Genomic DNA, 22,347 nt, shown 5'->3' on the forward strand with positions numbered 1-22,347 from the left:
TTTCCCTTCAGGAACTGCAGGAGCTCCAGCACCAGATTCAGGAATTTCCCCAGGATTTGTTGTTGGAATGAAATCACCGTAGAATCCTCTGGTTCTGGGTTGGGATTCTCCAGATCGCTCAAGTCTGAGTCCGGCTCAGGCTCTTCCTCTGGTTCCGGGGGTGGCAGTGGGAAGGGCTCTGCAGGAGGAACATCAGTTCCTGGTGGGAGCAATCCCATCTGCACCTGGATCCAGGTGTGGAAGTGCTGGGTGGAGGTGAACACCCCGGGTCGCTTGGCCCCGGCACAGCCTTGGCCCCAGCTGGCCAGTCCCACCAGCCAGAAGTAGTCACCAACGTTGTCCTTGCAGACCAGAGGTCCCCCGATGTCCCCCTGCACCCAGAGAGAGGGGTCAGGGGCTGCTGCCATTGCTCTTCCCATCCCGACCCCGCCAGAGCCGCGTTCCTGGCTGGATTCCCATGGGAAGGCTCTGCTCTGGGGCTGGGGGCTCCAGGCTGGCAGCAGGATGGGGCTGGTTCAGGGTGGGCTCTCTCTCATCTCTGCACAGTCAGCAGGGTTGGGCAGGGAATGGATATTCCAGGATATCCACACCTGGGGGTGCTGGGAGCACCAGGTGGGCTCTGTGGGCAGTGGCAGGCCTTGGGGACAAGGGGACACTGGGCAGGGACACACGGATGGGCAAGGGACACATGGATGGGCAAGGGAAACTCATCAGTGGAAGGGCCCTTGGGATGGGAGGACACCGGGCAACGCCCAGCCAGTGCCAGGCCGTGTTTGGGACCCCTGTGCTGGGTGTCAGGGATTCCATGGGGCTGTGTTTGGGGTCCCTGTGCCCCAGACCCTGTGCCCACGCCCACCCCTGGCAGGTGTCGATGCCGCCCCGCGGGTACCCCGCGCACAGGTCCTGGGGGTGCACGGCCCCCCCGTACCAGCGGCTGCTGTTGCAAAGCTGGACGTCCATGAGCCGCACCTTGGCCTCCTGCAGCACCAGGCGTGGGCTCCGGGCTGCGGGCACAGAGGGCACTGAGCACCCGGCACCGGCCTGGGCACAGGCCCTTGCCCAGGGCTGGGCCGTGCCCCTGTCCCGCTCTGGCCCTGCCCAAGGCTCCGGGGCACGGCCCAGATGTGGCTCGGGCCTGCTTTGGCCTCTGCCCCGGGCCGGCCCGGCCGTGTCCCTGTGGTTGCCAACCCCTCCTCAGCCCCTGGGGCACTGACCGCTGCCCGGGGTGGCTCTCCAGCCCGCAATGTAGCAGGTTTTCAGCTCGGGCACTGCCAGGGAGCTGTCGGGCACACAGCCCAGCTGGATGTAGTCGCTGCACTCCACGGGCTGGTCCATCCTCAGGAGGTCAATGTTGCTCCTGGCCGTGGCGGCCACGTAGCCATTGTGCACCAGGATCTGCTTGATCTGGAACACCTCGGCCTTGGGGCCCGGCTTAGCCAGATCCGTGGCCCCGATCAGCACCTTCCACTGGAAGACAGCAGTGGGAGGGCCATGGAGAGTGACAGGGAGCAGAGGCAGGACCAGGGAATGCCTGGGCTGTCCCAGCCCAGCCATTCGCAGCCTTCTTTGTCCCGCAGCAGGGAGGGGAGGCAGCCGCGGAACAGCACAGGGTGCTGCAAGCTGGGCACCTGTCCCTGCCATGGGGACATCCCTGACCCTGCCTTACGGACATTGCTGTCCCTGCCACAGGGTCATCCAGGATCCTGCTGCGGGGTCATCCCTGTCCCTGCTGTGGGGACATCTGTGACCTTTCATGGGCACATCCCTGATCCTCTTGTAGGGACATTCCTGATATTGTTGGGCTCTCATCCCTGTCCCTGTAGGGTCCCATCCCTGTCCCTGCTGGGTCCCAACCCTGTTCCTGCTGGGATCCCATCCCTTTCCCTGTTGGGATCCCAACACTGTTCCTGCTGGGATCCCATCTCTGTCCCTGTTGGGATGCCATCCCTTTCCCTGTTGGGATCCCATCCCTGTCCCTGCTCCTCCTTACCCTGCCCTAACCAAGCAGCTGGCCACTGTCAGCACTCACTGGGGGTGGATGAGTGCCCCCGAGCACATGTGCCACGTGCCATTGTCCAAGGTGGCCTGGATGCTGATGACACCAGGCCAGGCCCCTGGGTGGACCCCAGTGCCACCCATGTCCTGCGAGGTGTCTTCGAAAGAATCCCAGGATCCATAGTCAGAGTCCTGGGAATTTTCGGGAACCAGCGATCTGTGGTCGAAGGCCATGGGCCGGAGCCCGCAGGTGCCTCTGGAAGCACAAAGCCATCAATGCCCTGCTCGGGGACAGCAGGGACAGGGACCCCCAAGGGGCTCCTCTGTGCCCAGGCTGTGCCAGGGACCCCCCGAATGTCCCTGAGCCCCCCGGGGACACTGACCTGCACGTGTCCCAGGTGGCCCCCACGGGCCAGGTCAGGGCCAGCAGGATGAGCAGTCCCAGCAAAGCCATCGGTGCCAGCGCAGGTGGCAGAGGCAGGACCGAGGTGTCACCTCTGGTGCCCACCGCCCTGGCAGTGCCCATGGTGCCACCAGGCCAGGCTGATGTTACACAGGGGCCGGTTCCATGTGTAGGGCATGGTGGCCTCAGGTAGGGCACAGGGGGGCTCAGAGCTGTGGAACCCTGGAATGGTTTGGGTGGGAGGGACCTGAAGGATCCCACTGGATCAGAGGGCATGTCCTGGATCCAGGGATCCCAGTCTCCTGGCACCCAGGGCACAGTGGGGGCAGTAGGATGGGGCAGCTCAGAGCCAGGAGCTGGTAACACAGGGGACAGCTCTGTGTGGAAGCTGCAGCTCAGGGTGGCACCTGCAGCAGCTCCACAAGACTCCAGGACTCGCAGCTCCAGCTGCCCCCATTCCTGTCCCTCTCAGAGACTTTTCCTGGGATTGGGACACCTGAGGCTCTGCTGGAGGAGTCCTGGGCTGGAGAAGTTTCTCCCTCTCTCCATCTGGCAGTCCCATCCTCCCCTCCCCTCCCTGGCTGCCTCCCATCTGCCCCCAACCTCACTCATTTTTCCCAAATTGCCCCATCTTTGTTTTTCCCAGGAGACTGAACTGGACAACGTGGACAGCTGGAAACAGGAACAACTCTAATTCAAAGACAAACTGAGTTCACCGTTGGGGTGGGCCCAGGGCTCAGCACGGACAGGGCACAGCAGCCCTGGGCACGGGGGCTGCCTTGGGCACCACAGTCATGGCCCCAGCTGGGAATGGTTGCCAGAACTGGATCAGCTCATCCTGCTGCTCAGGTTTTCTTTCCCTTCAGGAACTGCAGGAGCTCCAGCACCAGATTCAGGAATTTCCCCAGGATTTGTTGTTGGAATGAAATCACCGTAGAATCCTCTGGTTCTGGGTTGGGATTCTCCAGATCGCTCAAGTCTGAGTCCGGCCCAGGCTCTTCCTCTGGTTCTGGGGGTGGCAGTGGGAAGGGCTCTGCAGGAGGAACATCAGTTCCTGGTGGGAGCAATCCCATCTGCACCTGGATCCAGGTGTGGAAGTGCTGGGTGGAGGTGAACACCCCGGGTCGCTTGGCCCCGGCACAGCCTCGGCCCCAGCTGGCCAGTCCCACCAGCCAGAAGTAGTCACCAACGTTGTCCTTGCAGACCAGAGGTCCCCCGATGTCCCCCTGCACCCAGAGAGAGGGGTCAGGGGCTGCTGCCATTGCTCTTCCCATCCCGACCCCGCCAGAGCCGCGTTCCTGGCTGGATTCCCATGGGAAGGCTCTGCTCTGGGGCTGGGGGCTCCAGGCTGGCAGCAGGATGGGGCTGGTTCAGGGTGGGCTCTCTCTCATCTCTGCACAGTCAGCAGGGTTGGGCAGGGAATGGATATTCCAGGATATCCACACCTGGGGGTGCTGGGAGCACCAGGTGGGCTCTGTGGGCAGTGGCAGGCCTTGGAGACAAGGGGACACTGGGCAGGGACACACGGATGGGCAAGGGACACATGGATGGGGAAGGGAAACTCATCAGTGGAAGGGCCCTTGGGATGGGAGGACACCGGGCAACGCCCAGCCAGTGCCAGGCCGTGTTTGGGACCCCTGTGCTGGGTGTCAGGGATTCCATGGGGCTGTGTTTGGGGTCCCTGTGCCCCAGACCCTGTGCCCACGCCCACCCCTGGCAGGTGTCGATGCCGCCCCGCGGGTACCCCGCGCACAGGTCCGGGGGGTGCACGGCCCCCCCGTACCAGCGGCTGCTGTTGCAAAGCTGGACGTCCATGAGCCGCACCTTGGCCTCCTGCAGCACCAGGCGTGGGCTCCGGGCTGCGGGCACAGAGGGCACTGAGCACCCGGCACCGGCCTGGGCACAGGCCCTTGCCCAGGGCTGGGCCGTGCCCCTGTCCCGCTCTGGCCCTGCCCAAGGCTCCGGGGCACGGCCCAGATGTGGCTCGGGCCTGCTTTGGCCTCTGCCCCGGGCCGGCCCGGCCGTGTCCCTGTGGTTGCCAACCCCTCCTCAGCCCCTGGGGCACTGACCGCTGCCCGGGGTGGCTCTCCAGCCCGCAATGTAGCAGGTTTTCAGCTCGGGCACTGCCAGGGAGCTGTCGGGCACACAGCCCAGCTGGATGTAGTCGCTGCACTCCACGGGCTGGTCCATCCTCAGGAGGTCAATGTTGCTCCTGGCCGTGGCGGCCACGTAGCCATTGTGCACCAGGATCTGCTTGATCTGGAACACCTCGGCCTTGTGGCCCGGCTTAGCCAGATCCGTGGCCCCGATCAGCACCTTCCACTGGAAGACAGCAGTGGGAGGGCCATGGAGAGTGACAGGGAGCAGAGGCAGGACCAGGGAATGCCTGGGCTGTCCCAGCCCAGCCATTCGCAGCCTTCTTTGTCCCGCAGCAGGGAGGGGAGGCAGCCGCGGAACAGCACAGGGTGCTGCAAGCTGGGCACCTGTCCCTGCCATGGGGACATCCCTGACCCTGCCTTACGGACATTGCTGTCCCTGCCACAGGGACATCCAGGATCCTGCTGCGGGGTCATCCCTGTCCCTGCTGTGGGGACATCTGTGACCTTTCATGGGCACATCCCTGATCCTCTTGTAGGGACATTCCTGATATTGTTGGGCTCTCATCCCTGTCCCTGTAGGGTCCCATCCCTGTCCCTGCTGGGTCCCAACCCTGTTCCTGCTGGGATCCCATCCCTTTCCCTGTTGGGATCCCAACACTGTTCCTGCTGGGATCCCATCTCTGTCCCTGTTGGGATGCCATCCCTTTCCCTGTTGGGATCCCATCCCTGTCCCTGCTCCTCCTTACCCTGCCCTAACCAAGCAGCTGGCCACTGTCAGCACTCACTGGGGGTGGATGAGTGCCCCCGAGCACATGTGCCACGTGCCATTGTCCAAGGTGGCCTGGATGCTGATGACACCAGGCCAGGCCCCTGGGTGGACCCCAGTGCCACCCATGTCCTGCGAGGTGTCTTCGAAAGAATCCCAGGATCCATAGTCAGAGTCCTGGGAATTTTCGGGAACCAGCGATCTGTGGTCGAAGGCCATGGGCCGGAGCCCGCAGGTGCCTCTGGAAGCACAAAGCCATCAATGCCCTGCTCGGGGACAGCAGGGACAGGGACCCCCAAGGGGCTCCTCTGTGCCCAGGCTGTGCCAGGGACCCCCCGAATGTCCCTGAGCCCCCCGGGGACACTGACCTGCACGTGTCCCAGGTGGCCCCCACGGGCCAGGTCAGGGCCAGCAGGACGAGCAGTCCCAGCAAAGCCATCGGTGCCAGCGCAGGTGGCAGAGGCAGGACCGAGGTGTCACCTCTGGTGCCCACCGCCCTGGCAGTGCCCATGGTGCCACCAGGCCAGGCTGATGTTACACAGGGGCCGGTTCCATGTGTAGGGCATGGTGGCCTCAGGTAGGGCACAGGGGGGCTCAGAGCTGTGGAACCCTGGAATGGTTTGGGTGGGAGGGACCTGAAGGATCCCACTGGATCAGAGGGCATGTCCTGGATCCAGGGATCCCAGTCTCCTGGCACCCAGGGCACAGTGGGGGCAGTGGGATGGGGCAGCTCAGAGCCAGGAGCTGGTAACACAGGGGACAGCTCTGTGTGCAAGCTGCAGCTCAGGGTGGCACCTGCAGCAGCTCCACAAGACTCCAGGACTCGCAGCTCCAGCTGCCCCCATTCCTGTCCCTCTCAGAGACTTTTCCTGGGATTGGGACACCTGAGGCTCTGCTGGAGGAGTCCTGGGCTGGAGAAGTTTCTCCCTCTCTCCATCTGGCAGTCCCATCCTCCCCTCCCCTCCCTGGCTGCCTCCCATCTGCCCCCAACCTCACTCATTTTTCCCAAATTGCCCCATCTTTGTTTTTCCCAGGAGACTGAACTGGACAACGTGGACAGCTGGAAACAGGAACAACTCTAATTCAAAGACAAACTGAGTTCACCGTTGGGGTGGGCCCAGGGCTCAGCACGGACAGGGCACAGCAGCCCTGGGCACGGGGGCTGCCTTGGGCACCACAGTCATGGCCCCAGCTGGGAATGGTTGCCAGAACTGGATCAGCTCATCCTGCTGCTCAGGTTTTCTTTCCCTTCAGGAACTGCAGGAGCTCCAGCACCAGATTCAGGAATTTCCCCAGGATTTGTTGTTGGAATGAAATCACCGTAGAATCCTCTGGTTCTGGGTTGGGATTCTCCAGATCGCTCAAGTCTGAGTCCGGCCCAGGCTCTTCCTCTGGTTCCGGGGGTGGCAGTGGGAAGGGCTCTGCAGGAGGAACATCAGTTCCTGGTGGGAGCAATCCCATCTGCACCTGGATCCAGGTGTGGAAGTGCTGGGTGGAGGTGAACACCCCGGGTCGCTTGGCCCCGGCACAGCCTCGGCCCCAGCTGGCCAGTCCCACCAGCCAGAAGTAGTCACCAACGTTGTCCTTGCAGACCAGAGGTCCCCCGATGTCCCCCTGCACCCAGAGAGAGGGGTCAGGGGCTGCTGCCATTGCTCTTCCCATCCCGACCCCGCCAGAGCCGCGTTCCTGGCTGGATTCCCATGGGAAGGCTCTGCTCTGGGGCTGGGGGCTCCAGGCTGGCAGCAGGATGGGGCTGGTTCAGGGTGGGCTCTCTCTCATCTCTGCACAGTCAGCAGGGTTGGGCAGGGAATGGATATTCCAGGATATCCACACCTGGGGGTGCTGGGAGCACCAGGTGGGCTCTGTGGGCAGTGGCAGGCCTTGGGGACAAGGGGACACTGGGCAGGGACACACGGATGGGCAAGGGACACATGGATGGGGAAGGGAAACTCATCAGTGGAAGGGCCCTTGGGATGGAAGGACACCGGGCAACGCCCAGCCAGTGCCAGGCCGTGTTTGGGACCCCTGTGCTGGGTGTCAGGGATTCCATGGGGCTGTGTTTGGGGTCCCTGTGCCCCAGACCCTGTGCCCACGCCCACCCCTGGCAGGTGTCGATGCCGCCCCGCGGGTACCCCGCGCACAGGTCCTGGGGGTGCACGGCCCCCCCGTACCAGCGGCTGCTGTTGCAAAGCTGGACGTCCATGAGCCGCACCTTGGCCTCCTGCAGCACCAGGCGTGGGCTCCGGGCTGCGGGCACAGAGGGCACTGAGCACCCGGCACCGGCCTGGGCACAGGCCCTTGCCCAGGGCTGGGCCGTGCCCCTGTCCCGCTCTGGCCCTGCCCAAGGCTCCGGGGCACGGCCCAGATGTGGCTCGGGCCTGCTTTGGCCTCTGCCCCGGGCCGGCCCGGCCGTGTCCCTGTGGTTGCCAACCCCTCCTCAGCCCCTGGGGCACTGACCGCTGCCCGGGGTGGCTCTCCAGCCCGCAATGTAGCAGGTTTTCAGCTCAGGCACTACCAGGGAGCTGTCGGGCACACAGCCCAGCTGGATGTAGTCGCTGCACTCCACGGGCTGGTCCATCCTCAGGAGGTCAATGTTGCTCCTGGCCGTGGCGGCCACGTAGCCATTGTGCACCAGGATCTGCTTGATCTGGAACACCTCGGCCTTGTGGCCCGGCTTAGCCAGATCCGTGGCCCCGATCAGCACCTTCCACTGGAAGACAGCAGTGGGAGGGCCATGGAGAGTGACAGGGAGCAGAGGCAGGACCAGGGAATGCCTGGGCTGTCCCAGCCCAGCCATTCGCAGCCTTCTTTGTCCCGCAGCAGGGAGGGGAGGCAGCCGCGGAACAGCACAGGGTGCTGCAAGCTGGGCACCTGTCCCTGCCATGGGGACATCCCTGACCCTGCCTTACGGACATTGCTGTCCCTGCCACAGGGTCATCCAGGATCCTGCTGCGGGGTCATCCCTGTCCCTGCTGTGGGGACATCTGTGACCTTTCATGGGCACATCCCTGATCCTCTTGTAGGGACATTCCTGATATTGTTGGGCTCTCATCCCTGTCCCTGTAGGGTCCCATCCCTGTCCCTGCTGGGTCCCAACCCTGTTCCTGCTGGGATCCCATCCCTTTCCCTGTTGGGATCCCAACACTGTTCCTGCTGGGATCCCATCTCTGTCCCTGTTGGGATGCCATCCCTTTCCCTGTTGGGATCCCATCCCTGTCCCTGCTCCTCCTTACCCTGCCCTAACCAAGCAGCTGGCCACTGTCAGCACTCACTGGGGGTGGATGAGTGCCCCCGAGCACATGTGCCACGTGCCATTGTCCAAGGTGGCCTGGATGCTGATGACACCAGGCCAGGCCCCTGGGTGGACCCCAGTGCCACCCATGTCCTGCGAGGTGTCTTCGAAAGAATCCCAGGATCCATAGTCAGAGTCCTGGGAATTTTCGGGAACCAGCGATCTGTGGTCGAAGGCCATGGGCCGGAGCCCGCAGGTGCCTCTGGAAGCACAAAGCCATCAATGCCCTGCTCGGGGACAGCAGGGACAGGGACCCCCAAGGGGCTCCTCTGTGCCCAGGCTGTGCCAGGGACCCCCCGAATGTCCCTGAGCCCCCCGGGGACACTGACCTGCACGTGTCCCAGGTGGCCCCCACGGGCCAGGTCAGGGCCAGCAGGACGAGCAGTCCCAGCAAAGCCATCGGTGCCAGCGCAGGTGGCAGAGGCAGGACCGAGGTGTCACCTCTGGTGCCCACCGCCCTGGCAGTGCCCATGGTGCCACCAGGCCAGGCTGATGTTACACAGGGGCCGGTTCCATGTGTAGGGCATGGTGGCCTCAGGTAGGGCACAGGGGGGCTCAGAGCTGTGGAACCCTGGAATGGTTTGGGTGGGAGGGACCTGAAGGATCCCACTGGATCAGAGGGCATGTCCTGGATCCAGGGATCCCAGTCTCCTGGCACCCAGGGCACAGTGGGGGCAGTAGGATGGGGCAGCTCAGAGCCAGGAGCTGGTAACACAGGGGACAGCTCTGTGTGGAAGCTGCAGCTCAGGGTGGCACCTGCAGCAGCTCCACAAGACTCCAGGACTCGCAGCTCCAGCTGCCCCCATTCCTGTCCCTCTCAGAGACTTTTCCTGGGATTGGGACACCTGAGGCTCTGCTGGAGGAGTCCTGGGCTGGAGAAGTCCATGAGCCGCACCTTGGCCTCCTGCAGCACCAGGCGTGGGCTCCGGGCTGCGGGCACAGAGGGCACTGAGCACCCGGCACCGGCCTGGGCACAGCCCCTTGCCCAGGGCCGGGCCGTGCCCCTGTCCCGCTCTGGCCCTGCCCAAGGCTCCGGGGCACGGCCCAGATGTGGCTCGGGCCTGCTTTGGCCTCTGCCCCGGGCCGGCCCGGCCGTGTCCCTGTGGTTGCCAACCCCTCCTCAGCCCCGTGGGGCACTGACCGCTGCCCGGGGTGGCTCTCCAGCCCGCAATGTAGCAGGTTTTCAGCTCGGGCACTGCCAGGGAGCTGTCGGGCACACAGCCCAGCTGGATGTAGTCGCTGCACTCCACGGGCTGGTCCATCCTCAGGAGGTCAATGTTGCTCCTGGCCGTGGCGGCCACGTAGCCATTGTGCACCAGGATCTGCTTGATCTGGAACACCTCGGCCTTGGGGCCCGGCTTAGCCAGATCCGTGGCCCCGATCAGCACCTTCCAGTGGAAGACAGCAGTGGGAGGGCCATGGAGAGTGACAGGGAGCAGAGGCAGGACCAGGGAATGCCTGGGCTGTCCCAGCCCAGCCATTCGCAGCCTTCTTTGTCCCGCAGCAGGGAGGGGAGGCAGCCGCGGAACAGCACAGGGTGCTGCAAGCTGGGCACCTGTCCCTGCCATGGGGACATCCCTGACCCTGCCTTACGGACATTGCTGTCCCTGCCACAGGGACATCCAGGATCCTGCTGCGGGGTCATCCCTGTCCCTGCTGTGGGGACATCTGTGACCTTTCATGGGCACATCCCTGATCCTCTTGTAGGGACATTCCTGATATTGTTGGGCTCTCATCCCTGTCCCTGTAGGGTCCCATCCCTGTCCCTGCTGGGTCCCAACACTGTTCCTGCTGGGGTCCCATCCCTTTCCCTGTTGGGATCCCAACACTGTTCCTGCTGGGATCCCATCTCTGTCCCTGTTGGGATGCCATCCCTTTCCCTGTTGGGATCCCATCCCTGTCCCTGCTCCTCCTTACCCTGCCCTAACCAAGCAGCTGGCCACTGTCAGCACTCACTGGCGGTGGATGAGTGCCCCCGAGCACATGTGCCACGTGCCATTGTCCAAGGTGGCCTGGATGCTGATGACACCAGGCCAGGCCCCTGGGTGGACCCCAGTGCCACCCATGTCCTGCGAGGTGTCTTCGAAAGAATCCCAGGATCCATAGTCAGAGTCCTGGGAATTTTCGGGAACCAGCGATCTGTGGTCGAAGGCCATGGGCCGGAGCCCGCAGGTGCCTTTGAAGCACAAAGCCATCAATGCCCTGCTCGGGGACAGCAGGGACAGGGACCCCCAAGGGGCTCCTCTGTGCCCAGGCTGTGCCAGGGACCCCCCGAATGTCCCTGAGCCCCCCGGGGACACTGACCTGCACGTGTCCCAGGTGGCCCCCACGGGCCAGGTCAGGGCCAGCAGGACGAGCAGTCCCAGCAAAGCCATCGGTGCCAGCGCAGGTGGCAGAGGCAGGACCGAGGTGTCACCTCTGGTGCCCACCGCCCTGGCAGTGCCCATGGTGCCACCAGGCCAGGCTGATGTTACACAGGGGCCGGTTCCATGTGTAGGGCATGGTGGCCTCAGGTAGGGCACAGGGGGGCTCAGAGCTGTGGAACCCTGGAATGGTTTGGGTGGGAGGGACCTGAAGGATCCCACTGGATCAGAGGGCATGTCCTGGATCCAGGGATCCCAGTCTCCTGGCACCCAGGGCACAGTGGGGGCAGTGGGATGGGGCAGCTCAGAGCCAGGAGCTGGTAACACAGGGGACAGCTCTGTGTGGAAGCTGCAGCTCAGGGTGGCACCTGCAGCAGCTCCACAAGACTCCAGGACTCGCAGCTCCAGCTGCCCCCATTCCTGTCCCTCTCAGAGACTTTTCCTGGGATTGGGACACCTGAGGCTCTGCTGGAGGAGTCCTGGGCTGGAGAAGTTTCTCCCTCTCTCCATCTGGCAGTCCCATCCTCCCCTCCCCTCCCTGGCTGCCTCCCATCTGCCCCCAACCTCACTCATTTTTCCCAAATTGCCCCATCTTTGTTTTTCCCAGGAGACTGAACTGGACAACGTGGACAGCTGGAAACAGGAACAACTCTAATTCAAAGACAAACTGAGTTCACCGTTGGGGTGGGGCCAGGGCTCAGCACGGACAGGGCACAGCAGCCCTGGGCACGGGGGCTGCCTTGGGCACCACAGTCATGGCCCCAGCTGGGAATGGTTGCCAGAACTGGATCAGCTCATCCTGCTGCTCAGGTTTTCTTTCCCTTCAGGAACTGCAGGAGCTCCAGCACCAGATTCAGGAATTTCCCCAGGATTTGTTGTTGGAATGAAATCACCGTAGAATCCTCTGGTTCTGGGTTGGGATTCTCCAGATCGCTCAAATCTGAGTCCGGCTCAGGCTCTTCCTCTGGTTCCGGGGGTGGCAGTGGGAAGGGCTCTGCAGGAGGAACATCAGTTCCTGGTGGGAGCAATCCCATCTGCACCTGGATCCAGGTGTGGAAGTGCTGGGTGGAGGTGAACACCCCGGGTCGCTTGGCCCCGGCACAGCCTCGGCCCCAGCTGGCCAGTCCCACCAGCCAGAAGTAGTCACCAACGTTGTCCTTGCAGACCAGAGGTCCCCCGATGTCCCCCTGCACCCAGAGAGAGGGGTCAGGGGCTGCTGCCATTGCTCTTCCCATCCCGACCCCGCCAGAGCCGCGTTCCTGGCTGGATTCCCATGGGAAGGCTCTGCTCTGGGGCTGGGGGCTCCAGGCTGGCAGCAGGATGGGGCTGGTTCAGGGTGGGCTCTCTCTCATCTCTGCACAGTCAGCAGGGTTGGGCAGGGAATGGATATTCCAGGATATCCACACCTGGGCGTGCTGGGAGCACCAGGTGGGCTCTGTGGGCAGTGGCAGGCCTTGGGGACAAGGGGACACTGGGCAGGGACACACGGATGGGCAAGGGACACATGGATGGGGAAGGGAAACTCATCAGTGGAAGGGCCCTTGGGATGGGAGGACACCGGGCAATGCCCAGCCAGTGCCAGGCCGTGTTTGGGACCCCTGTGCTGGGTGTGAGGGATTCCATGGGGCTGTGTTTGGGGTCCCTGTGCCCCAGACCCTGTGCCCACGCCCACACCTGGCAGGTGTCGATGCCGCCCCGCGGGTACCCCGCGCACAGGTCCTGGGGGTGCACGGCCCCCCCGTATCAGCGGCTGCTGTTGCAAAGCTGGACGTCCATGAGCTGCACCTTGGCCTCCTGCAGCACCAGGCGTGGGCTCCGGGCTGCGGGCACAGAGGGCACTGAGCACCCGGCACCGGCCTGGGCACAGCCCCTTGCCCAGGGCCGGGCTGTGCCCCTGTCCCTCTCTGGCCCTGCCCAAGGCTCCGGGGCACGGCCCAGATGTGGCTCGGGCCTGCTTTGGCCTCTGCCCCGGGCCGGCCCGGCCATGTCCCTGTGGTTGCCAACCCCTCCTCAGCCCCGTGGGGCACTGACCGCTGCCCGGGGTGGCTCTCCAGCCCGCAATGTAGCAGGTTTTCAGCTCGGGCACTGCCAGGGAGCTGTCGGGCACACAGCCCAGCTGGATGTAGTCGCTGCACTCCACGGGCTGGTCCATCCTCAGGAGGTCAATGTTGCTCCTGGCCGTGGCGGCCACGTAGCCATTGTGCACCAGGATCTGCTTGATCTGGAACACCTCGGCCTTGTGGCCCGGCTTAGCCAGATCCGTGGCCCCGATCAGCACCTTCCACTGGAAGACAGCAGTGGGAGGGCCATGGAGAGTGACAGGGAGCAGAGGCAGGACCAGGGAATGCCTGGGCTGTCCCAGCCCAGCCATTCGCAGCCTTCTTTGTCCCGCAGCAGGGAGGGGAGGCAGCCGCGGAACAGCACAGGGTGCTGCAAGCTGGGCACCTGTCCCTGCCATGGGGACATCCCTGACCCTGCCTTACGGACATTGCTGTCCCTGCCACAGGGACATCCAGGATCCTGCTGCGGGGTCATCCCTGTCCCTGCTGTGGGGACATCTGTGACCTTTCATGGGCACATCCCTGATCGTCTTGTAGGGACATTCCTGATATTGTTGGGCTCTCATCCCTGTCCCTGTAGGGTCCCATCCCTGTCCCTGCTGGGTCCCAACACTGTTCCTGCTGGGGTCCCATCCCTTTCCCTGTTGGGATCCCAACACTGTTCCTGCTGGGATCCCATCTCTGTCCCTGTTGGGATGCCATCCCTTTCCCTGTTGGGATCCCATCCCTGTCCCTGCTCCTCCTTACCCTGCCCTAACCAAGCAGCTGGCCACTGTCAGCACTCACTGGGGGTGGATGAGTGCCCCCGAGCACATGTGCCACGTGCCATTGTCCAAGGTGGCCTGGATGCTGATGACACCAGGCCAGGCCCCTGGGTGGACCCCAGTGCCACCCATGTCCTGCGAGGTGTCTTCGAAAGAATCCCAGGATCCATAGTCAGAGTCCTGGGAATTTTCGGGAACCAGCGATCTGTGGTCGAAGGCCATGGGCCGGAGCCCGCAGGTGCCTCTGGAAGCACAAAGCCATCAATGCCCTGCTCGGGGACAGCAGGGACAGGGACCCCCAAGGGGCTCCTCTGTGCCCAGGCTGTGCCAGGGACCCCCCGAATGTCCCTGAGCCCCCCGGGGACACTGACCTGCACGTGTCCCAGGCGGCCCCCACGGGCCAGGTCAGGGCCAGCAGGACGAGCAGTCCCAGCAAAGCCATCGGTGCCAGCGCAGGTGGCAGAGGCAGGACCGAGGTGTCACCTCTGGTGCCCACCGCCCTGGCAGTGCCCATGGTGCCACCAGGCCAGGCTGATGTTACACAGGGGCCGGTTCCATGTGTAGGGCATGGTGGCCTCAGGTAGGGCACAGGGGGGCTCAGAGCTGTGGAACCCTGGAATGGTTTGGGTGGGAGGGACCTGAAGGATCCCACTGGATCAGAGGGCATGTTCTGGATCCAGGGATCCCAGTGTCCTGGCACCCAGGGCACAGTGGGGGCAGTGGGATGGGGCAACTCAGAGCCAGGAGCTGGTAACACAGGGGACAGCTCTGTGTGGAAGCTGCAGCTCAGGGTGGCACCTGCAGCAGCTCCACAAGACTCCAGGACTCGCAGCTCCAGCTGCCCCCATTCCTGTCCCTCTCAGAGACTTTTCCTGGGATTGGGACACCTGAGGCTCTGCTGGAGGAGTCCTGGGCTGGAGAAGTTTCTCCCTCTCTCCATCTGGCAGTCCCATCCTCCCCTCCCCTCCCTGGCTGCCTCCCATCTGCCCCCAACCTCACTCATTTTTCCCAAATTGCCCCATCTTTGTTTTTCCCAGGAGACTGAACTGGACAACGTGGACAGCTGGAAACAGGAACAACTCTAATTCAAAGACAAACTGAGTTCACCGTTGGGGTGGGCCCAGGGCTCAGCACGGACAGGGCACAGCAGCCCTGGGCACGGGGGCTGCCTTGGGCACCACAGTCATGGCCCCAGCTGGGAATGGTTGCCAGAACTGGATCAGCTCATCCTGCTGCTCAGGTTTTCTTTCCCTTCAGGAACTGCAGGAGCTCCAGCACCAGATTCAGGAATTTCCCCAGGATTTGTTGTTGGAATGAAATCACCGTAGAATCCTCTGGTTCTGGGTTGGGATTCTCCAGATCGCTCAAATCTGAGTCCAGCTCAGGCTCTTCCTCTGGTTCCGGGGGTGGCAGTGGGAAGGGCTCTGCAGGAGGAACATCAGTTCCTGGTGGGAGCAATCCCATCTGCACCTGGATCCAGGTGTGGAAGTGCTGGGTGGAGGTGAACACCCCGGGTCGCTTGGCCCCGGCACAGCCTCGGCCCCAGCTGGCCAGTCCCACCAGCCAGAAGTAGTCACCAACGTTGTCCTTGCAGACCAGAGGTCCCCCGATGTCCCCCTGCGCCCAGAGAGAGGGGTCAGGGGCTGCTGCCATTGCTCTTCCCATCCCGACCCCGCCAGAGCCGCGTTCCTGGCTGGATTCCCATGGGAAGGCTCTGCTCTGGGGCTGGGGGCTCCAGGCTGGCAGCAGGATGGGGCTGGTTCAGGGTGGGCTCTCTCTCATCTCTGCACAGTCAGCAGGGTTGGGCAGGGAATGGATATTACAGGATATCCACACCTGGGCGTGCTGGGAGCACCAGGTGGGCTCTGTGGGCAGTGGCAGGCCTTGGGGACAAGGGGACACTGGGCAGGGACACACGGATGGGCAAGGGACACATGGATGGGGAAGGGAAACTCATCAGTGGAAGGGCCCTTGGGATGGGAGGACACCGGGCAACGCCCAGCCAGTGCCAGGCCGTGTTTGGGACCCCTGTGCTGGGTGTCAGGGATTCCATGGGGCCGTGTTTGGGGTCCCTGTGCCCCAGACCCTGTGCCCACGCCCACACCTGGCAGGTGTCGATGCCGCCCCGCGGGTACCCCGCGCACAGGTCCTGGGGGTGCACGGCCCCCCCGTACCAGCGGCTGCTGTTGCAAAGCTGGACGTCCATGAGCCGCACCTTGGCCTCCTGCAGCACCAGGCGTGGGCTCCGGGCTGCGGGCACAGAGGGCACTGAGCACCCGGCACCGGCCTGGGCACAGCCCCTTGCCCAGGGCTGGGCCGTGCCCCTGTCCCGCTCTGGCCCTGCCCAAGGCTCCGGGGCACGGCCCAGATGTGGCTCGGGCCTGCTTTGGCCTCTGCCCCGGGCCGGCCCGGCCGTGTCCCTGTGGTTGCCAACCCCTCCTCAGCCCCGTGGGGCACTGACCGCTGCCCGGGGTGGCTCTCCAGCCCGCAATGTAGCAGGTTTTCAGCTCGGGCACTGCCAGGGAGCTGTCGGGCACACAGCCCAGCTGGATGTAGTCGCTGCACTCCACGGGCTGGTCCATCCTCAGGAGGTCAATGTTGCTCCTGGCCGTGGCGGCCACGTAGCCATTGTGCACCAGGATCTGCTTGATCTGGAACACCTCGGCCTTGGGGCCCGGCTTAGCCAGATCCGTGGCCCCGATCAGCACCTTCCACTGGAAGACAGCAGTGGGAGGGCCATGGAGAGTGACAGGGAGCAGAGGCAGGACCAGGGAATGCCTGGGCTGTCCCAGCCCAGCCATTCGCAGCCTTCTTTGTCCCGCAGCAGGGAGGGGAGGCAGCCGCGGAACAGCACAGGGTGCTGCAAGCTGGGCACCTGTCCCTGCCATGGGGACATCCCTGACCCTGCCTTACGGACATTGCTGTCCCTGCCACAGGGACATCCAGGATCCTGCTGCGGGGTCATCCCTGTCCCTGCTGTGGGGACATCTGTGACCTTTCATGGGCACATCCCTGATCCTCTTGTAGGGACATTCCTGATATTGTTGGGCTCTCATCCCTGTCCCTGTAGGGTCCCATCCCTGTCCCTGCTGGGTCCCAACCCTGTTCCTGCTGGGATCCCATCCCTTTCCCTGTTGGGATCCCAACACTGTTCCTGCTGGGATCCCATCTCTGTCCCTGTTGGGATGCCATCCCTTTCCCTGTTGGGATCCCATCCCTGTCCCTGCTCCTCCTTACCCTGCCCTAACCAAGCAGCTGGCCACTGTCAGCACTCACTGGGGGTGGATGAGTGCCCCCGAGCACATGTGCCACGTGCCATTGTCCAAGGTGGCCTGGATGCTGATGACACCAGGCCAGGCCCCTGGGTGGACCCCAGTGCCACCCATGTCCTGCGAGGTGTCTTCGAAAGAATCCCAGGATCCATAGTCAGAGTCCTGGGAATTTTCGGGAACCAGCGATCTGTGGTCGAAGGCCATGGGCCGGAGTCCGCAGGTGCCTCTGGAAGCACAAAGCCATCAATGCCCTGCTCGGGGACAGCAGGGACAGGGACCCCCAAGGGGCTCCTCTGTGCCCAGGCTGTGCCAGGGACCCCCCGAATGTCCCTGAGCCCCCCGGGGACACTGACCTGCACGTGTCCCAGGCGGCCCCCACGGGCCAGGTCAGGGCCAGCAGGACGAGCAGTCCCAGCAAAGCCATCGGTGCCAGCGCAGGTGGCAGAGGCAGGACCGAGGTGTCACCTCTGGTGCCCACCGCCCTGGCAGTGCCCATGGTGCCACCAGGCCAGGCTGATGTTACACAGGGGCCTGTTCCATGTGTAGGGCATGGTGGCCTCAGGTAGGGCACAGGGGGGCTCAGAGCTGTGGAACCCTGGAATGGTTTGGGTGGGAGGGACCTGAAGGATCCCACTGGATCAGAGGGCATGTCCTGGATCCAGGGATCCCAATCTCCTGGCACCGAGGGCACAGTGGGGGCAGTGGGATGGGGCAGCTCAGAGCCAGGAGCTGGTAACACAGGGGACAGCTCTGTGTGGAAGCTGCAGCTCAGGGTGGCACCTGCAGCAGCTCCACAAGACTCCAGGACTCGCAGCTCCAGCTGCCCCCATTCCTGTCCCTCTCAGAGACTTTTCCTGGGATTGGGACACCTGAGGCTCTGCTGGAGGAGTCCTGGGCTGGAGAAGTTTCTCCCTCTCTCCATCTGGCAGTCCCATCCTCCCCTCCCCTCCCTGGCTGCCTCCCATCTGCCCCCAACCTCACTCATTTTTCCCAAATTGCCCCATCTTTGTTTTTCCCAGGAGACTGAACTGGACAACGTGGACAGCTGGAAACAGGAACAACTCTAATTCAAAGACAAACTGAGTTCACCGTTGGGGTGGGCCCAGGGCTCAGCACGGACAGGGCACAGCAGCCCTGGGCACGGGGGCTGCCTTGGGCACCACAGTCATGGCCCCAGCTGGGAATGGTTGCCAGAACTGGATCAGCTCATCCTGCTGCTCAGGTTTTCTTTCCCTTCAGGAACTGCAGGAGCTCCAGCACCAGATTCAGGAATTTCCCCAGGATTTGTTGTTGGAATGAAATCACCGTAGAATCCTCTGGTTCTGGGTTGGGATTCTCCAGATCGCTCAAATCTGAGTCCGGCTCAGGCTCTTCCTCTGGTTCCGGGGGTGGCAGTGGGAAGGGCTCTGCAGGAGGAACATCAGTTCCTGGTGGGAGCAATCCCATCTGCACCTGGATCCAGGTGTGGAAGTGCTGGGTGGAGGTGAACACCCCGGGTCGCTTGGCCCCGGCACAGCCTCGGCCCCAGCTGGCCAGTCCCACCAGCCAGAAGTAGTCACCAACGTTGTCCTTGCAGACCAGAGGTCCCCCGATGTCCCCCTGCACCCAGAGAGAGGGGTCAGGGGCTGCTGCCATTGCTCTTCCCATCCCGACCCCGCCAGAGCCGCGTTCCTGGCTGGATTCCCATGGGAAGGCTCTGCTCTGGGGCTGGGGGCTCCAGGCTGGCAGCAGGATGGGGCTGGTTCAGGGTGGGCTCTCTCTCATCTCTGCACAGTCAGCAGGGTTGGGCAGGGAATGGATATTCCAGGATATCCACACCTGGGCGTGCTGGGAGCACCAGGTGGGCTCTGTGGGCAGTGGCAGGCCTTGGGGACAAGGGGACACTGGGCAGGGACACACGGATGGGCAAGGGACACATGGATGGGCAAGGGAAACTCATCAGTGGAAGGGCCCTTGGGATGGGAGGACACCGGGCAACGCCCAGCCAGTGCCAGGCCGTGTTTGGGACCCCTGTGCTGGGTGTGAGGGATTCCATGGGGCCGTCTTTGGGGTCCCTGTGCCCCAGACCCTGGGCCCACGCCCACCCCTGGCAGGTGTCGATGCCGCCCCGCGGGTACCCCGCGCACAGGTCCTGGGGGTGCACGGCCCCCCCGTACCAGCGGCTGCTGTTGCAAAGCTGGACGTCCATGAGCCGCACCTTGGCCTCCTGCAGCACCAGGCGTGGGCTCCGGGCTGCGGGCACAGAGGGCACTGAGCACCCGGCACCGGCCTGGGCACAGCCCCTTGCCCAGGGCCGGGCCGTGCCCCTGTCCCGCTCTGGCCCTGCCCAAGGCTCCGGGGCACGGCCCAGATGTGGCTCGGGCCTGCTTTGGCCTCTGCCCCGGGCCGGCCCGGCCGTGTCCCTGTGGTTGCCAACCCCTCCTCAGCCCCGTGGGGCACTGACCGCTGCCCGGGGTGGCTCTCCAGCCCGCAATGTAGCAGGTTTTCAGCTCGGGCACTGCCAGGGAGCTGTCGGGCACACAGCCCAGCTGGATGTAGTCGCTGCACTCCATGGGCTTGTCCAGCTCCAGCAGGGCAATGTTTCTCCTGGCCGTGGCAGAGTTGTAATTTTGGTGCAACAGGAGGGTCCGGATGTGGCGCAGCTCAGCCTCGGGGCCTGGCTGGCTCAGACCTGTGGCCCCGATCACCACTTCCCATCTTGATATGTCCCTGAGGAGCAGGAGATGGAGAAAGGAGTGACAGAGCAGAGTCAGGGACTGCAGTAGCGCCATTCCCTTCCTGTGCTGGGGACATCCCTGTGCTGTGGGGACATCGCTGTCACTGTTTGTGTCCCTTCCCTGTCCTTGCTGGGATCCCATCCCTGTCCATGCTGGGATCCCATCCCTGTCCCTGTAGGGACCTCATCCCTGTTTTTGATGGGATCCCGACCCTGTTCTTGCTGGGATCCCATCCCTGTTCCTGCTGGTATCCCATCCCTCTCCCTGTTGGGATACCATCCCTGTCCCTGTTGAGTCCCATCCCTGTCCCTGCTGGGTCCCAACACTGCTCCTGCTGGGATCCCAACACTGTTCCAGCTGGGATCCCATCCCTGTCCCTGTAGGGATCCCATCCCTGTCCCTGTTGGGATAACATCCCTGTCCCTGCTGGGATCCCATCCCTGTCCCTGTTGGGATCCCTTCCGTGTTTTTCCTGGGATCCCATCCCTGTCCCTGGAGGCATCTCATCCCTGTTCCTGCTGGGATCCCATCCCTGTCCCTGTTGGGATCCCATCCCTGTCCCTGTTGGGTCCCAACACTGTTCCTGCTGGGATCCCATCCCTGTTTTTGCTGGGATCCCATCCCTGTCCCTGGAGGCATCTCATCCCTGTCCCTGATGGGATCCCATCCCTGTCCCTGCTGGGTTCCAACACAATTCCTGCTGGGATCCCAACCCTTTTCTTGCTGGGATCCCATCCCTGTTCCTGCTGGGATCCCATCCCTGTCCCTATTAGGATCCCATTCCTGTCCCTGTTGAGTCCCATCCCTGTCCCTGCTGGGTCCCAACACTGCTCCTGCTGGGATCCCAACACTGTTCCGGCTGGGATCCCATCCCTGTCCCTGTAGGGATCCCATCCCTGTCCCTGTTGGGATCTCACCCCTGTCCCTGCTGGGTCCCAACACTGCTCCTGCTGGGATCCCAACACTGTCCCTGTAGGGATCCCATCCCTGTCCCTGTTGGGATCTCACCCCTGTCCCTGCTGGGATCCCATCCCTGATCCTGCTGAGATCCCTTCCGTGTTTTTGCTGGGATCCCATCCCTGTCCCTGGAGGCATCTCATCCCTGTTCCTGCTGGGATCACATCCCTGTCCCTGTTGGGATCCCATACCTGTCCCTGTTGGGTCCCAACACTGTTCCTGCTGGGGTCCCATCCCTGTTTTTCCTGGGATCCCATCCCTGTCCCTGTTGGGATCCCATCCCTGTCCCTGCTGGGTCCCAACACTGTTCCTGCTGGGATCCCATCCCTGTCCCTGTTGGGATCCCATCCCTGTCCCAGTTGGGATCCCATCCCTGTCCCTGTAGGGTCCCATCCCTTTCCCTGCTGGGTCCCAACACTGTTCCTGCTGGGATCCCATCCCTGTCCCTGTTGGGATCCCAACACTGTTCCTGCTAGGATCCCATCTCTGTCCCTGTTGGGATGCCATCCCTTTCCCTGTTGGGATCCCATCCCTGTCCCTGCTCCTCCTTACCCTGCCCTAACCAAGCAGCTGGCCACTGTCAGCACCCACTGGGGTGGATGAGTGCCCCCGAGCACATGTGCCACGTGCCATTGTCCAAGGTGGCCTGGATGCTGATGACACCAGGCCAGGCCCCTGGGTGGACCCCAGTGCCACCCATTTCCTGCGAGGTGTCTTCGAAAGAATCCCAGGATCCATAGTCAGAGTCCTGGGAATTTTCGGGAACCAGCGATCTGTGGTCAAACGCCATGGGCCGGAGCCCGCAGGTGCCTCTGAAAGCACAAAGCCATCAATGCCCTGCTCGGGGACAGTGGGGACAGGGACCCCCAAAGGGCTCCTCTGTGCCCAGGCTGTGCCAGGGACCCCACGAATGTCCCTGAGCCCCCCGGGGACACTGACCTGCACGTGTCCCAGGTGGCCCCCACGGGCCAGGTCAGGGCCAGCAGGACGAGCAGTCCCAGCAAAGCCATCGGTGCCAGCGCAGGTGGCAGAGGCAGGACCGAGGTGTCACCTCTGGTGCCCACCGCCCTGGCAGTGCCCATGGTGCCACCAGGCCAGGCTGATGTTACACAGGGGCCGGTTCCATGTGTAGGGCATGGTGGCCTCAGGTAGGGCACAGGGGGGCTCAGAGCTGTGGAACCCTGGAATGGTTTGGGTGGGAGGGACCTGAAGGATCCCACTGGATCAGAGGGCATGTCCCGGATCCAGGGATCCCAGTGTCCTGGCACCGAGGGCACAGTGGGGGCAGTGGGATGGGGCAACTCAGAGCCAGGAGCTGGTAACACAGGGGACAGCTCTGTGTGGAAGCTGCAGCTCAGGGTGGCACCTGCAGCAGCTCCACAAGACTCCAGGACTCGCAGCTCCAGCTGCCCCCATTCCTGTCCCTCTCAGAGACTTTTCCTGGGATTGGGACACCTGAGGCTCTGCTGGAGGAGTCCTGGGCTGGAGAAGTTTCTCCCTCTCTCCATCTGGTAGTCCCATCCTCCCCTCCCCTCCGTGGCTACCCCCCATCTCCCCCTAACCTCACTCATATTTCCCAAATTGCCCCATCTTTGTTTTTCCCAGGAGACTGAACTGGACAACGTGGACAGCTGGAAACAGGAACAACTCTAATTCAAA

The 22,347-nt window shown here is 63.4% G+C and overlaps 5 protein-coding genes across 5 annotated transcripts; all 5 read right to left on the reverse strand.

Moving 5' to 3' along the window:
- Positions 1 to 2: 2 nt before the first annotated feature.
- LOC134043820 (acrosin-like) lies at positions 3 to 2,449 on the reverse strand (the record flags this gene model as incomplete). The annotated part of the gene is given in 5 exon segments (XM_062492554.1): positions 3 to 371; positions 853 to 1,004; positions 1,215 to 1,467; positions 2,002 to 2,251; positions 2,379 to 2,449. Coding segments are annotated over 5 exon segments (1,095 nt in total), but the record flags the coding sequence as incomplete, so codon positions are not given.
- An 806-nt stretch (positions 2,450 to 3,255) lies between these two features.
- LOC134043821 (acrosin-like) lies at positions 3,256 to 5,702 on the reverse strand (the record flags this gene model as incomplete). The annotated part of the gene is given in 5 exon segments (XM_062492555.1): positions 3,256 to 3,624; positions 4,106 to 4,257; positions 4,468 to 4,720; positions 5,255 to 5,504; positions 5,632 to 5,702. Coding segments are annotated over 5 exon segments (1,095 nt in total), but the record flags the coding sequence as incomplete, so codon positions are not given.
- An 806-nt stretch (positions 5,703 to 6,508) lies between these two features.
- On the reverse strand, positions 6,509 to 8,955 carry LOC134043822 (acrosin-like; the record flags this gene model as incomplete). The annotated part of the gene is given in 5 exon segments (XM_062492556.1): positions 6,509 to 6,877; positions 7,359 to 7,510; positions 7,721 to 7,973; positions 8,508 to 8,757; positions 8,885 to 8,955. Coding segments are annotated over 5 exon segments (1,095 nt in total), but the record flags the coding sequence as incomplete, so codon positions are not given.
- Positions 8,956 to 8,992: 37 nt separating this feature from the next.
- On the reverse strand, positions 8,993 to 17,438 carry LOC134043823 (acrosin-like). The gene is given in 12 exon segments (XM_062492557.1): positions 8,993 to 9,088; positions 9,451 to 9,485; positions 9,697 to 9,943; positions 11,812 to 12,105; positions 12,593 to 12,637; positions 12,689 to 12,738; positions 12,950 to 13,202; positions 14,991 to 15,359; positions 15,847 to 15,992; positions 16,204 to 16,456; positions 16,991 to 17,240; positions 17,368 to 17,438. Coding segments are annotated over 12 exon segments (2,109 nt in total).
- An 806-nt stretch (positions 17,439 to 18,244) lies between these two features.
- On the reverse strand, positions 18,245 to 21,698 carry LOC134043311 (acrosin-like; the record flags this gene model as incomplete). Its single annotated transcript, XM_062491476.1, is given in 6 exon segments — positions 18,245 to 18,613; positions 19,095 to 19,246; positions 19,458 to 19,723; positions 21,241 to 21,280; positions 21,283 to 21,500; positions 21,628 to 21,698. Coding segments are annotated over 6 exon segments (1,116 nt in total), but the record flags the coding sequence as incomplete, so codon positions are not given.
- Between the last annotated feature and the right edge of the window lie 649 nt (positions 21,699 to 22,347).

This window comes from Cinclus cinclus, chromosome 4 (genome assembly GCF_963662255.1).
Source record: "Cinclus cinclus chromosome 4, bCinCin1.1, whole genome shotgun sequence".
NCBI classification, from domain to species: domain Eukaryota; kingdom Metazoa; phylum Chordata; class Aves; order Passeriformes; family Cinclidae; genus Cinclus; species Cinclus cinclus.